This window comes from Athene cunicularia, assembly GCF_003259725.1.
Source record: "Athene cunicularia isolate RWA chromosome 2 unlocalized genomic scaffold, athCun1 chr2_part1, whole genome shotgun sequence".
Classification (NCBI taxonomy): Eukaryota; Metazoa; Chordata; class Aves; order Strigiformes; family Strigidae; genus Athene; species Athene cunicularia.
Window position 1 is genome coordinate 46,162,807 of NW_020799095.1, and position 16,255 is coordinate 46,179,061.

A 16,255-nucleotide genomic window follows, 5' to 3' on the forward strand; every position below is an offset into this window, starting at 1 on the left:
GGTTAAAGCCTTAAATAAAGGAGCATAGGTGTCTTCTGTACATTTACTTTCCTTGACCATTGTAGAATTACAGAAAAAAGCAGGGCAGACGGTCAGATCACTGCTCACAGGTTGTTCTCTTAGTGCAGATCTTATAGTGATGGATGTAGCTTTCTTACTGATCCATCTAGGGAAGGAGGTACTGAGATCAGATATTTAAGACCTGTCCATGGTTTTCTTTGTCACATTAGCCAGTTGGAGTTGTTTCTGCTTTTTCCCCTTGCAGTGTATTAACATTCGTATCATAGACTTTGTCTGCATCTCTTATGTCTGAGCTTTCAGATATTACCTTGTCCTAGTCAGAGAGGAAGGGCCTCTTCAAATGTACCTGCTTGGAGATGCACTGAGCTTTTGCCTGATGCCATGGAAGTACTAAGCACTCTGTCCACTTTACATGATTCTTATGGCTGCTGAACTTGCCTAGCTTCTGCAACTTAAAGTGGGCTAGTCCTCTGGGTTTGTCACTTAGTTGCCCTGTATGTGAAAGGCTTGGCCTTTCTGAGTCTGAGAACTAAAGCAATGGCTGTGAAATTCCCTACCCTGTTTTAGAGTATTAACTTGAGTATGAAATAAGGGTAATTGAGAGTGTCAGTGTGAACTGCCTGTCCACACCTGATGGATCTGGGGACTTAGGGAGACACCTGCAAAAGAATGAGAGCTGGTGTCATGGGAGGGAAAGGCAGAATGAAAGGGCAAAGGTATATCTCCTTAAATATAGATCAGATTTCCCCACTGAGTGAGAGAAATCTCTGGCATGAAGGTGTCCCCTGCTCCAAAGAGTCTGCTGTTTAGGTATTCACTCCCGACATGCTGAGTCCTTTTGACTCCTACTGTTTTCATACACTTCATAGCAGGATGACAGCTCTGAGGAGTAAAAGAAGCCAGAACTGTGACTGCTGTCATGTGCTGGAGGCATGCTGTAATAGTGACCTGGGATGGGCTGTGGGTTGAAGCTGGGGTTGGATGACAAGGGAGGGGAAGGATTTCCTGGAGAGGAAAATTGCCTGGCCAGCCCTTTGGAAAAATGTAAGCATGCTCTGCTGAAGGGCACTCGTGCTCCTTCCTGCCAGAAGCTTGCAGCACCACAGAGTGGGGTGTTGAGAGGAGGTATCAGCTGCAACCTGCTGTGCAGTCAAGAGGAAGCCACCCTGTGGCATGCTTTTGGGCGTTGCTCTGGTGAGTAGGCAAGTGGATGAGGAAGGTTTAAATCAACCTGCAAACAGAAGGTAAAATAAAAAAAAATTTAAAAAAAAAGGAAATGTGTGAGGAATTCCTCAAACATAGAAATCTATAGTCTGTAGTGGGCCTGAAGAGGAGCATTAGACTTAACATTTTAGCAGGAAGCATGGAGAGAAGAGGAGGTGCTTGCTCTGCAGAAGAAGGAGGCAGATCAAGAGTCAAGAAAGCATTTGTGGATGGGAAGACGCAGGCCAACCTTGCGTCAGGTAGTGGACACAGAAATGTCAGAAATGTGTGTGGTCAATATAAATGCTTGGTAATACAGATATAAAATTGGACCAGATGTTGGTTGATCCAATGCAGTGGACATCACTGAAGTTTTGTCCCCTCACATTTTACTTATTTTACTGAATTTTACTTATGGGAAGGTAAAAATAAGATGATGGAGCTCAAGGGAACCTCCAAAATGATAGGATCATTAAATATCCCAGGGTGAGTGTTTGTTCATTTCATGTGGCTGATAACTTATTCAGGTACATGTTTAAAGTTCCCTTTAGGCCTTCGTTAACAAAGTAGGGATTAATTTCTGGCTGAACCCTTTCTTTAAGTAGGATGTGCCCAAGTGCTCATGGCTGTTGAGCATGTAGCATGCTTGCTAAGAGTGTTTGATTTGTACAGTTCTGGCAACACCAGCATCTAAAACTTTGTAGACATATCTTTTTAGTATACCTCGGATGGCCTCTGAGGGTAACTTCTGGCTCCATCCTGAAGTTTTGAGATGTGATATCACTGCTCTTCAGCCTCATTTCATTACCGGGTATCATGGCAGTACTTCCTTTGTTGCTAAGAGGGTGGAGAATTCACAGCAAGAGGACAGGGCTTAATTTGATTTTAAGCTTACCCAGCTTCTATGTTGGGAGAAGAAAATAAGATGGTAACTGATTCCTCATATATGGGAAACATGGACTTGCCAGTGGTAGATATGTACATCCCAATTCAGAGCATATTTTAAGTCTTTTGATATAGTTGGTGTTTTGGTAGATGGCTGTTCAGCTGTCTTCTCCCCTTTTTTCTCCCTCATGCCCTCAACCAGATCCTAGATGGACAGCTCTGTTCATAGTAACTGTTAAAAGAACTTGGGCTGCAGTTTTCTGTACACTTCAAGTGGTATAAACCAGCAAGACTACTGTACAAAGTGATTCTGCTTTCTTCCTGGCCCCTTCCCCACTGCCCTCATGCTTGTGCCAAGATGAGTCTTTGTACTGCATCGGGAAACCAGTCCGGATTAGAACTAACCAGAAAGACAAGAGATATGGGGTTTGTTGTATTCTACATCATTTTGAGATCTAAACTGTGAAAGGCAAAAGAAAGCCGGTGCTGTGTGGATCATTTAATGGGTAGGAGAGGATTAATCTCTGAGCAGACTAGTGTCTAGAGAAAGCAACCATTTACTGCACTAATGTTCAACTAAAAGCATGATTCAAGATCAATGAAGGCAATGGAAATTACGCTAGCAAGTGGTGTAAGGAGTAGGAGCAGATGCATAGCAATTTATTTTTAATCAAACAAGAGCCATGAAGTCATTAGTTATTTCTTCAGAAGGCTTTGATAGGTGTGTGAGAGAGCACTGTGCCATCTCTGCTGTGCCATATGTGCACAAAAAGATTAATTCCCAGGTTAGCAAGATCGGAATGATGATGAGACAGAAGTCTGAGTCAGACACAGTGGGGAGAGGCAAATGCCACAGGCTGAAGCCATGCTTGGACTCCTGCTGAATTTTGAAAAGAGCTAGAATGAAGGAGATTTTTTGTTCTTTTAATAAGCAAAGAACCAGAGGGTTTGAAACCCATGAATTTCAGAAGCAAAGAAATTGCAAATTATGGCTTCATTCTCTAGCTACAGCTTTCCTGAGGATTTGGAGTACTTCGCAAATATTTAATTACTCTCACTTCAGTGCCCTTGTAAGCATTGCAGAAAATAAGCAAAAGTAAACTGTGCTGCAGGACTTGCAATCCAGCTGTAAATCTGATGCCTTTACTAGCACCTCTAGAGCTATTTTTTTCATTGTAAGAGTAGGAAACTGAGGTTATATAAACTGTTAAATTAAAAAGAGAACAGATCCCGGGACCTGAGTCCTGAAGACTCTGCTCCAACAGCTTTATAACCTGCTATTCTGAACCTCAGAAAGTGGCACAGTCTAAATGCTCGCCACCTTGCTGCATGGCCATGGCTATGTGCAGCATTACAGTACGCATTCCCCGGGCACCAGCCCTGGAGCTGTCATGCGTACACTGTAAATGGATATCCTAGTGGTCTTTATGTGCATTAATATTCTGTCTCTCGGTTACACAGAGAGTAGATGTACTATGCAGATGAAATCACCCACAGTGATTTCAGTGGGATTCTGCAGGCTCAGATTTAGACTGTTCTTTTCATTAAGTTGGACTTTAATGACATATTTGTAAAATATTTGGGGTTTTTTTCAGTTTCCTGGGGTATTCCTCTGCTTTAGCATGTAACAGAAATAAGGTACATGGTTAAGGCACTGATTTAGAGCAAGCAAGCAAAGAAAATCTTTACCTCAGTTCCCTCATTTTTTAAATTTACATTGGATGAGCATATCATAAATCAGAGGAGAAGCAACATCTTACCCAGTTCTGCAACCCCCCAAGCAGCTGCTTTTGAAAAGCTGACATTTAGCGCAGTGATTAAGTATGAAATCCGTAAGTGTGAAATTAAGCATCAAAACAAGCAAGTATTTACTTCCAAACTTGTCTTTATATGTTGCGCATACAACATTCCCCCTCCCACCTTTCCCCTCTTAATTTTCATCCTCTTTTCCTTTGCCTGTCAAAATGTACCCCTTCAGGTTGGGGCCTGTGTTATCTTTTATGTTTGTGAAGCACGTTGCACACAGTGGCTGCTACCAGAAGCAAAACATGAATGCTGATGGTGGTAGTTGTGGTTTGGAAGCTGTGCACAACCAGGGAGAGGGTGCCAGGGCAGAAAGCAGCTATAGCAGCCTCTAGCAGAGTGCAGGGTGATGGAGAGACGAACAGTGCTGGCCACTGAAGTGTCACCAAAGAGGCAGTTTTCAGCTTTTTTGCAACGGCAGGGGAGCATATAGCTCAGCTTGGCTCAAAACAGCAAAGAAAGCCTAGATAGGACAACAGACGTTAATGTGGAAAGGGCTGTTAAACGTTAGCTTTAGCAGACAGATGTCTTTGCTAAAATAGAAAACAAAAGTTTTTTCATTAAAGCCTCCGAACACAAAGTACTCTGTGAAAGTTTAAATGCCAGGTGGTGTATTAAGTAAATAAAGTAGTCCTGCTGTAGGCATTGTTTCTCACAGCAGCCGGCTATAACCAGCACATAGTACAAGTGACCATGTGAATCTCTGCCATGTGATGTAGCGCTATGCCTGGCTAACGTGCTGATACGGGGCTGGGAAGTCAGAGGAGACTTTTCCTTTCAGCAGTTATCAGTATGTTGATAAGGGCTAACTATTGCACGTGGCTTATTTGCATGGATTGGCTTACGCTCATTAGTCATCTAGTTTGGATCAGAAAAAGAAACTCGGGGTTAACCCAGATGTCATGTGTCTTTACAGCGCACTTTGAATGGAGTGATTGATTTTCATTTTAGTGACTTTTTAGATTGGTATCATAGTATCGCACAGTTAGCTTTTGTTACAACCCAGCAGTTGCCCCCAGGCGGTGGTTGCCGAATGTCATATCCCATTATTGGCAGTCCTGGGTTTGTGTACAGCAGGAGCCATTTGGAAGGTGGCACTCTCAAACTCATCTTGTTCTGATGTTAGTAGCAGGATTGGAAAGTTAGCCAGGTGATGCAGAAAGTGAAAAGCTGGTATTTGCAGGCTTCTTGACGCCACACTCTGTGAGTGATGGACAGGAGGAAAAAGCATTCTTTGCTCACATGTGCTTCTCATAGAGATGCATGCCCAAACCTCATCCTCATGCTTCTTGCGGTTCTACTGGATGTTTTCCCATCGTGCTCTTACCTGCTGAGGATCACTGCTAATACTTTACTCCTATCATTGATGCTTGTGCTGGCAAGGTACATGTTGCCTGTGTTTCTGACAGTGTGTGCTGGCCACAGCCATGGGGTACTAAGTCTCTCACTATAATTACTATACTGAGCTAATTGCTTATGCTTGGCTCAGGCACTTACTCAGTGGCTACTCAACCATTACCAGGACCTCTTCATTTATTGCCTGTGAGGCTGTCAAACAGTGGTGGAATGTGCATTTGGCTGTCTCAAAAAAGAAACCCCAAAGAACACCTTTCTTTTCCATCAAGCTCATGTGTGATCTGTTTATTTGCTTGCCCATGGTATTTTCTAAATTATTTGCAAAACAAAAGGAGGAGTGGCAGAAAACTGGGAGGTAGAAGCCCAGCTGGAACCTTCCTGACAATGAGAACTAGAAAAATCCCATTGGGAGGGATGCTCTACACCAAGATTTCTGGTCTCTGCTTGCTGTATTTGGATCCCATGTATTTGTTGCTTTAAAAACAACAAATTCATAATTGTATACGTCTCTGGATCCTATATACTACTTCCTGCAGCATGCCTACAGCCCTGAGAGGCCAAGTTCAGAGCCCTTGGCAGCCACCTCTCTCCTGACAATCCAGCCCCCTGGTCAACTGATGTGGTCCAATAGAAATCTGTCTGTTGAATAAAGGAAAAATACAAGTCTGTTGAAAACAGGCAATGCAAAACTGAAAGTGATGAAACTCACCTAGTTGTAAAGAATAACTATTAAGAAGGAAGTGTGAAAACGGAGGCTCACTGTGGAGGTTTTGGTCTCAGAAAGGTGCTAAACTTGGGAGAAGGAGAGGGTAGACACCAGCTGTGAGGGTGCTTGAGCAGTGGGACCAGGGGGGATCTGCTGGGTTGCTCCCCCGTGGTTGGGAGCCTTTCAGCCTGATAGTGATGGCTGCTTCAGTATTGTATCCAGAACCTCACAGCGCACTCTTAAAAGGCAAAACAACACAAAACGAAACCTCCCAAGGCCTGCAAAACCCCCTTTATCTGAGACTGGTGGTGTAGCCTGCTTGCTGTTCCCAGATGGTGAGTATTTGAAAAGCTGCTCTAAGGAAATGGAATATTTCAGTTATGTTCTGTAAGCCATGCTGACGTAACGTGTCAAATCTTTCCAGATTTGTCAAGTAAATTTAACAAATGTAAGATAACCAATGTACAATTCTGGGCAGGGTGGAAGGCCCTCTGTGTAATCAGCAGTGCAGGAGAAATCTGCAGTAAACCCTTTAAAGGATACAGTGTTGGGGAAGTGTTTCTCCTGATCAGCCTTTCCTCATAAAGGGGCCTTGAGATCTTCAGAAAGAAGAACAATGCTCAGAACTTCACTAATTAAACTCTTTAGCTCCCGATTTTGTCAGTTTTATGAGGAAAAGATGTTACATTGGAGATTCCACTGACATGAGTGTTGTTTAGGCATGTAAATAGACCACAAGTGGAGTAGTACATGCTAACTCCTGGAAACTGATATGGCTTTGTCTTTGGTTTTACAACATGAAATATCTGCTAAAGCAAAAGCTGGAGCTTTCAGGTTCAGGTATTTCTGTGGCTGAGACCAGTTAAGGAGTGGTTTCCTTTACTATGTTTGGACTACTATAAAGAAATTGCATTTTTTACTGAAAAAATACATATTTCCCTGTGAAGCTTTTCAGATGGCATTTTAATATTCAGACGGATATTTTAATGACTTAAAGGGTGTATTTTTCTCTTCCTTTGATTAATAAAAAAAATCTGCAACTTGTTTTTGTAAACAAGTAAGCTTCTTATTGAATGGTGTACCAGCTACGTGAAAAGCCATGGAGTTGTTTCAGTAAGATTGAGACAAATGTGCTTACTAATGCAGGTAGGACAGTTGCTGCTCAGTAGGAACCAGGGGAGGTTAGATGAAGGACTGGAAAGCCTGGCCATTATATCAGTGATGCACTGTTGATCACAGATGCAAGCTATATGGTTCAACAGTAGAAGTTGCAGCTCTTGTATGGTGAGAGGCATGCTATGTATGTCCAAGTGAAAATGCTAGATATGGCAGGAAATTTCCTGAGCAGTATCTGTTATATTTTTTGGTGCAATAACTCTTATGATTACTTTTCAGGCTTAATTTTTTTTTTTAACTAACAGGTATTTTACAACATTAGTTCAGTATCACCAATACTATTTGAATAGAAACAGCCAGTAGCCATTTACCTGCTTATGGGTTCATAGTTTTACTGCCATTAAGTGGCATTAATCGTCATTTCACATAATGTGCATCAATTTGCTTATGTGTAAAAATTAACATAGTATTGTGTCTGAAGAGTGAATCAGCTTAATGAACAGCTGGCTCAACTCAGATTCACTTGTGCTGCTAACTACTTAAAATTCAGGAGCCACAGACTGCCGCCTTCTCTGTTTCACTGCCAGCTGAAGAATGGAAATAAAAGGACAGTCTTGTCCTGGGAAGGAATCATCTAGAAAGTGTCTTGTGAAGCCTTGGCAAATAGAAATTCCTTTTAGATTTTTTTGGAGAAGTTTCAGTCTAAACGGTAAATGAATATATCCCTATGTGTAATCTTGGAAAGCTAAATAACAACAGTACAGGCTTTATATGTTAGCAATGGCATTATCTGCTTGATCAGGTACAGGACAGGAGAATACTGAAGTGTGATTCCTAGGAAGAGGTAAACTGCAAAAGTGATTTATTTTTCAAGGTTAGTAACTCTCACCAGTTTTGGCTACTTTGTCTTAAGTACACAAATACAAATTAAAGTTTGAGAGCAGGCTGCTGGCTGTATTCTTTGGGCCATCAACAGGGGGGTGTGACTCTATTACAAACCACCTGAAGCCACCCTTTGTACAGGAGTATTAGCACATCCCTGAAACCCCTAGCAGCATCATTTGTGGACAGGTGGCCTCAAAGGTTCGTGGAGGAAGAGGCTGTTTTTCTTGCTGGAAAAGGGTTGATATAAAAGGGTAGCTTTGGCAGCAATCACTGGGCTGTGAGCATCCTCCCTCCCAGAAACAGCCAGATGTATCCTGCCAGGTCAGGCATGAAATGTAGGTGACAGAACTAATTGTGGGTGTCACCCGGGGAATGTAGGAGGGCAGACACCCTTCTTCCCTTGGGAGCAGGCGAATGACAACGTAGCGCTTTATCCTTTCCTGTTATGTATTATTGGAGAGATGGTTTGGATCAGAATGCCCAAGTAGGTGAGTGGAAAACTTAATGCTGTGCAAAATAAGGGCTTTATTTAAAAGAAATAGTTGCAAATACCTAGAGGAACAAGTGAAGGTAGCAGCATTATTTTTGTATGTTTGTGACCAACTAAATACCAGGTAGTGTTGTGTGCTAACTTGGGTCAAAGCTGTGGGCTCTGCTGTTACAGCAGTACTTTCTTGGGGCTTGTGCATCCAACCTGTGATGTGTGGCTAGATCCCAGCTGAAGATGCACAAATACAGGCACAGAATTGAATGAGACAACACTGTCACAGGGAGAAGGCAACTGGAGATCACCCCATTTTGCTCAAATGGTGGTATTTAGTTCTGTTAGGATCTCAAATACATACTCTGAGTAAAGGTATACTATAATACAAAAGTTGTTTCTTTAATGCATCATAGTATGCATGTATGCATATAGTCTTATGAATATTATTATTCATATGCATATTCAATTATGCAAATGTCAGGGCTTATAATTCATCAACATGGAGACCACATAGTTATTGGGAAATGTCAGGATGAATCAGAACAAAGCAAAATTTTTGGACTGTTTTAAAACTCAGCAGGGACAATCAATAGAAAACATGGGACAAAACCTTGTGTTAGCCAGTGACACAGTAACTCTGACACAGTAACTGATCTGCTAGATTTTATTATTTTATTTTTTTGTCTAAAATTCTAGTTTTATGTTATGGAAAAAGGACACTTCATTATGCATTTCATTGTCTGATTTAGCATAAGATAATTACTTGCCATATCAGATCATCTTGTTACCAGAACCAGCCAATCTCGAAGATTGTTTCTTCTCCAAAATCCTACATACGTACTGCATATTTTAGTTTCGTTATAGAAGACTCTATACATGTACTTTCTCCAAAAGAAACAATTTTCAGCCATGGGATATAGCTGTACTGTGTCTCTTTGATTGACTTCTTTTGTAGTAGAACAGGGTGGCTACTGCACATACATGTAACTATTTACACCAGTGCTGCCTGTTTAGATGGCTCCAATAGGATTACAAAGTTCTGTTACTCCTGAATTGATTTTGGTCTGAGGACATATTACAGATTTTCATTTTTTCATGTGGCAGGCTTATATAAAACCCTTTGTAGGGTTTAGGATGTTGAGCTGCCTCACAGCAGCCAAAAGTCTTTTGTTTTAATAGTCTTGAAAATATTTAACATTTCCTACGCAATTATCCCTTAAATTTCAGTATTGTACAAATGCAAATAACATAGGTACCACAATAATGCTATGAGGTAGGTAGGCTTTTAAATACCAATTATTGGAAAGCTGAATTATGTAATTTAATCAAATAATTATAATTTTCCCTCCGCCTCTGTGTGGAAACTGAGTCACAGAAAAATTGAATCTCAAATGTGTTAGGGTGTGTCTCACAGTGAGTACTTTTATGCTTTAGGTGCTTAGTTGAACAGACAGTTCTAAAGCTCAGAGTGTTCCCAGTGAAGTTGCTGGAGTTACAGATGCTCTTCATCCATAACAACTCATGCCAAGTGTCCAAGGCTGGCATCCAAAAGGAGATTTACCCCCAGTGAATGTTCTTATAAAATGGAAACCACACTGTCTGTCCTGGCTGTGCTGTTACACATCTATAATAAGGTGGTAATCGTTTCATAGGATGTTAAGAAATGTTACTTCCTTTGTCTCCCTTGATCCACGTCTTCCTGTGTCCTACAGATGTCCTCTACACTTGCAAGCCAGCCTTGTTAGGATGGTGAATATGTGGTTTCCTTATGTCTGGTAATAGCTCTTTTGGCAGATCTTGTTTATACTGGAAATGTTTTTTGTAGACTTGCTGAATACATTAGTGCACAATGAACACATTCCAGCAGCAAGACTTCAAGATATAATGGTGTTTTTCTCCCTTTTAGTGGTTTTACATCTGCATCAATTACAGCTACCGTCCACCTCAAACCCCAGTCTGAGTGCTCAGGAAATGTTTGTACATCTATAATAACACAGAAAAGAAGAGCATCTTCCCCAGAACTATTTATTTAAATTTGCCTGTAAGCAAAAATCGAACAGGCAAGTTAGGTGTCCTTTTAATCCTTCAGGATGTGCAACACTCTCCAGTCCCACTGAAATCAGAAATTAAGAACATTCAGAATACCAGGGTTGTTATTCTTGCCTCATCCCATGGCATGTCATGTTAGCTGACACCCAGTCTCCACTGGATCTTGTGGTTGATTGGCAGAGCTGCAGGTCTCTATATGAAATGAAATGAAAGTCTTTGGAGGGCAGCTGCAGTTCTGGAAAAGGACTGAAGAGAGGGACTAAGTAGGGTGTCCTTTTTGATTCCAACAAAGCTAAAATTTTTCAGCAAGAGTTAGGATTTCCTTTGAAAGAAATAAATACGTTACACCACACCACTAAAATCACTACAAATAAAACACATCAGAGCTTAATTATTTTACAGGTTTCTTGATTCTATTCTCTTAAAATTAAGTGTCTTCATATGTAAAAGCCATCAAGAAAGGTTGGTTTTGGTGAAGAACAATAGCTAAAGAACAGTTACCTATATTCCTCATTAATTCCTTTAATCACAAGATAAGATAACTCTTCCTCAGATATTTCAGGAGAAATAGTTTCTTAAAGTAGTAGATCCCTCTCTCAGCTGCTGGATTTCTAGTCTTCATAGTCTGGCATCTTAGTTATTACTGAGTTTATTCTTTCCATCAATACAAAGTTTTCTTTGAAAATGCTGTCTGTGAGGTAAAATGTGACGCTGAGAAGTAATGAGTATAAAGTGAGTTGTACGAATGCACTTTACCCTGGATTGAAAGGAGGGACCAGCGGAGGCTGCGTGTACACCAATGCAAAGCTTTTGAATGGGAAAAAATCTCTAGTGCAAAAATCTCTGGTGGAGCCTTGAAAGCTCCTTGAAAGCTTGAAAGAAGATGAACTAGACTTATCATGAAGATGCATTATCATGTTCTCAAACATGTTTGAACGGCTTGGGGTTTTGTGCTTACCAAATGCTATCTTACCTACTCCCTTTCGATGGGTGCCCTCTGGACTAACTGATCATCTGCACAAATATCTGGAAGTACAAGAAGTGAACCAAATTCCAAGATCATATAGCCCACTTAAAAATATGTAGCTCTCTTCAGCCAAGTTTTTCTGTTCAGCATAGTTTTTATGCATTTAAGTCTATCCTGATTTTATGCTGGCATAAGCGAATCATCCTTTGTTTGCTGACGTACACATAGATATAACAAGAAACACAGATGTTGTAACTTGTATTTTCTAATTGGTTATGGATGTCTTCTGGTTTTTAAATGGATTATAAATATATCTTAAATGCTCTGTCTGATCACAATTCAGAACTGCCCTAAGAATGTAACCAAAAATACAGCTGGGGTAGATACATGGGTCAAATGAAAACAGGATGCTCACAAGAGAAATGATCTGCTGCTGATATTAATATTCAGCAAAAGATACGAATAATTTTTCTCCTCAAAGGCTGCTGAAAAAAAATCTAGTTCGTATAAAGGCATTGTCAAGAGCCTTATAGAAAGCAGACTGAGGCTCATGGGAAATATGCCCTGTTTCATTTTGCCTCTGCTAATTTTATTCTAAGTGGTGTCTGAGATACTGTTAAAATAATGAAAAAGAAGAAAAAGCAACCATTAAAGCTCTTGAGCCGTTTGCCATGAGATAGAGGTAATCCTGAGACTCGCAGGAGTATTAAAATTATAACACTAAAGTAACAAGTGCTGAGGATCATTTTAGAAATAAGCAATCAGACAGGAGGTTAGTACAACACGAACCTCCAGCACTCCCGTCTTGCCTCCCTGTAAATGGATCATACAGTTCAACCAGTTGAATGATCAAGGGACTTTTAATGGCAAGGCAGAGCAATTCCTTTCTAAACAGGGAGGTGTGATACATACTTATAGTCTGGGGAAATATGATGGAAAAAACAGGTTCACTGTAAAGCTGAGACTTCTGTCTGCTTTTCTTCTGAACTGATCTTTGGTAATTATTCTTGTTTACAGCCTCTGGCCTCTCCTCTTCTCCATCTACCCCAACACAAGTGACCAAGCAGCCCACATTTCCTCTTGAATCCTATAAGCATGAGCCTGAGAGACTAGAAACACGGATTCACTGTTCTTCACCTCCAGACACAGGGCAGAGATTTTCTTTGCCTCCATCTCAAAGTGCAGCCAAGCCTCCCGTCATGACACCAGCTCCCTGTGCTACCTCAAAACCAGTAAGTAAAGCATGTGTCCAGTTTTCCAATGGGAAATACACAGGGTTGTGTCTTAACTGTTTCTTGTATTACAACCAATGGGCTACAGCGTGTGTGTCCATACTGTGGAACAGAACAAGAACAATGTCATGGGCCTTTTACTTCAAATTTGTCTCAGGTTTCCTAGTATTCAGCTGACCAGGCACAAGGAATCCAAAGGTGGTAGCTCCCCTTCTGATTTACCCAAAAAGCAACTAATTTTTGCACTATTCTCAGGTGAGTTTTGCAGTGGCTGCAGATCCCAGCATACACTGCTGAGATGCCACTTTAGAGAAGGATACAATTTTATTTAGAATTATCTTTTCTCTCCCTCAGGAAGAGCTGTTGAGAGAGCTAGCAGCCAAGGAGAGCACATCAAAAAGAAATTCACAGTATGAGCTGCAGGGTTCTGAGTTCCTGCTGCCTCTGAAGTCTGAGATGACTGGGACAGCTGGTGACTAATGGCACTAGTTGCTATCACATCTCCTGCCCCAGCTCAGAGAGTAGAGGGAGAAGGGCAGCACTACCAGGGTATTTAACTGCCCCCCCCCCACGTAGTAGGGGTGTCTTCATAGTGTGGTTTCTTCAGCTCCTGGGAATGCATGAGCTCAGCAGTTCCTGGCAATACATGAATTCCAGCTTCTGATACTCTCCACCACAACATCTGCACTGCATGCTGTTGTGCCTCCTCCCCTCTCCTTTGGCCAGCCTGGGCCTCAGAGGCGTCACTCTTCTTCACTTTTCTCCTCTGCCTTTTTGACCCTTCTTCCTTTTTTGTGTTCATTCCTCTGCATTAACCGTATGTTTCCATTCACGATTCCCCTGCCTCATGGAACTTGCAGACTCTGATCTGTCCCCAGAGGTAACTACCTTGCATCTGTCTTTCCCAGCTTTTCTTCTTTTTTTTTTTTTTTTTTTTTTTTTTTTTTTTTTTCTTTTCCACTCAGAATATAAAATCTTGGACATTTTCTGTATCTAGAAATCTAGAACTGTAAAGGACATAAAGGTTCATGAGGTCTGTTTCTCTGTTGAATGGCTACAAGTTCTGTTTCATTCCAGTTCTTAGCAATCCCAAAAGTTTTTTGCTTTTGTGTTAGGTACCTTCCACAGTAGCAGCACTTGTTGTTATGCTGAAAGCGTTTAGGTACTGGATCAGTGTTCATATACTATTTTCAAGTCATTTGCACACATCCAGTAAAACAGGTGCCTTGTTTTGGGGACCCCTCTGTAATGGGTTAGGAACTCTCTGATTTTTAACCTTTTTTTTTTTTTTTCATGGAAAGGTTATGACCATTTGCTCTTATACTTAATAGCCATTTATTTTCATTCATTTTCTGTTACATCTTGTTGTACCTGTAACCAGCCTTTGTTTTTCTAGATTAAGCAAGACAAATTCTCCCTACAAAATACAGAGTTTCTGTTCTGCTGCTATGCAAAAGTAAATAAAGTATTAAAAAAAAAAAATCCTACATTTATAGTTAGGGAACTCCAGCAGTACCTTTTCTTCAGCCAACTCAGTGCCTTTCCGTGTAAGTAGTAGTCTTGGGATACATAAATTATGAAACTCAAAAGGACACAAAAATATTTTTGGTAGGTTTCAGTCAATCAGTCATTATTTGCATATGAATGTGTTTATCTCTGTTATGCAGCTACAGAGGAGTCTTTTGTACCTGTTAGAATAGAAATGGGGAAACAACATCATCTTAGCACATTCCACTGACCAAAAGACTGAAAAGTTTGTTTTTAATTATTTGCTGATTCGGAAAATACGAAGTTGAGTAGAAGATGCCAGAATAAAGAAACAGAATTTTCAGCAAGTATTTATCAAATGTTGTGGTTGTATAGAAGTACAAGAGAGAGTCTGGATGGAAATTCAGTATGGACTCAATTATCTCCTGTTCAGAAGATACAGAAATAGATAGTATGTGTAGTGCCTGATTATCTTTGTTTTCTACCCTGGATACTCATTTATGAGTTGGGCTGCCAGTGAATCATTAGGTTTTTTGTTTACTTCGGAACAAATGTCAGCACCTACAGATCTGTGCAGAACAAAGCCCCAGATGTTTAATTTTCAACACAGACCAGAGAGAGAGATTTGCCTTGCTCTTCTAGGAGGAGAAACTGTTAGAGGAGGGAAAGGCTAAGTTTGTGCAGAAGGGCATGAATCTGAAGCTGATGTGTGTTGACTCAGGACTGTTGTGTCTTTCAATCCCTGTACGTTATTTACCTATCATTCCTTTACAAATATGACAGCAGTAGACCAACATTTTTGATTTAAGTACTGTATTTCAAACACTTAATTTATTCTGAGCTGTGCATTAATAAATACATGTTTTCACAATGAGCATACCATAAATAAATCCATAAAATGCAAACTCAATTTCTTGTTTACTTAAATCACCATTTCTTGGCATAACAATTCCAATTATCTTAAAACCACACTATAAATTAGACGATAAATGATTTCATAGTAGCCATGCTCTTAGATGATCACTTTAATGACAGGGAAGCTTCTATGTTGACATCTGAAATGAGAAGTTAATCATATCTACAGCGCTCTGTCAACTTAAATCTCATTTACTTATTACACTGTTTAACTAGTGACGATAATGTGTGAGATCCCGGAACTATTATTCATGATTGATATACATACTGAAGTAGTAAAGAAGAACCCTTGGACCCAAACCTGGAATTATTATTATAAAACCCCACAAAACAGCAGGTAACTATAGGAAGGTGCAGTATCAGGACCTGGAACTAATCTTAGCTCATTTTTATAATTAACTGCATTTGAAGCTGATTGTGTACTTGGTTTTTATATGTCTGAGACTGTGGCACGGAATGGTTAAATCTGTTCAGTAAGACAGAAGGCATGGAGGAAAGAATAAAAATAATTATTTTCCAGCAGATCTAATTAAAACCTTTTGTGTTTTAGTAGCACTTAGAACAGTGTGTATTTTGATGTGACTTTTAAGCCTTAGATTCTGGCGAGGGGAATAAAATGTGGGAGACAGTTCCTGACAGAGGGAGATCCTCCTTCAGGGAGTATCATCTCAACACAGTATACAAACCTAAACAATTAACCTCATGCTACATGGATGTCTGTGATAATCACTAAGGTCTGGATTTATCCCACCTAACTTTAGAAACCTATCTGAGCTGCTTAAGTTGGGAGTATAGTAGCTCTAGTTGTCTCTTATCCCAGAGAGGCGTTTGCAGGGGATGAAACAGATCTTCAGTGGGCTGAACAGCCTTTTGGTGCTGATTATAAAGGGAGTGACTCTGGGTGTTGCATTTCTGAGTCACTTCTGTTAGGTGCCCAAAGCTAGATGGGATGAGGCTGTGATGCACCGTTGCAGCAGCTCTTAGAGGCTTTTCTCTGGGTGTGTAGTGTTCCTAGTGGTTGAGTTAGAAGGTTATAATGAGAAATTCAGCTGATAAGAGATCAAAGCTATACCAAAAGATTACTGTGCGCTGCATTAAATGGGGAAGGAGCAATTTGATTTTTCACAGTACAGTTCATGACTCTG

At 40.6% G+C, this 16,255-nt stretch overlaps 1 protein-coding gene across 1 annotated transcript in view; it reads left to right on the forward strand.

Moving 5' to 3' along the window:
* PRKAG2 (protein kinase AMP-activated non-catalytic subunit gamma 2) overlaps positions 1–16,255 on the forward strand; it is a 221,201-nt gene that overhangs the window by 136,040 nt on the left and 68,906 nt on the right. Inside the window, exon 4 of the mRNA XM_026843521.1 lies at positions 12,493–12,872. Within this exon, the coding sequence (XP_026699322.1) occupies positions 12,493–12,872 (380 nt within the window). The remainder of the gene's footprint in view (positions 1–12,492; positions 12,873–16,255) is intronic.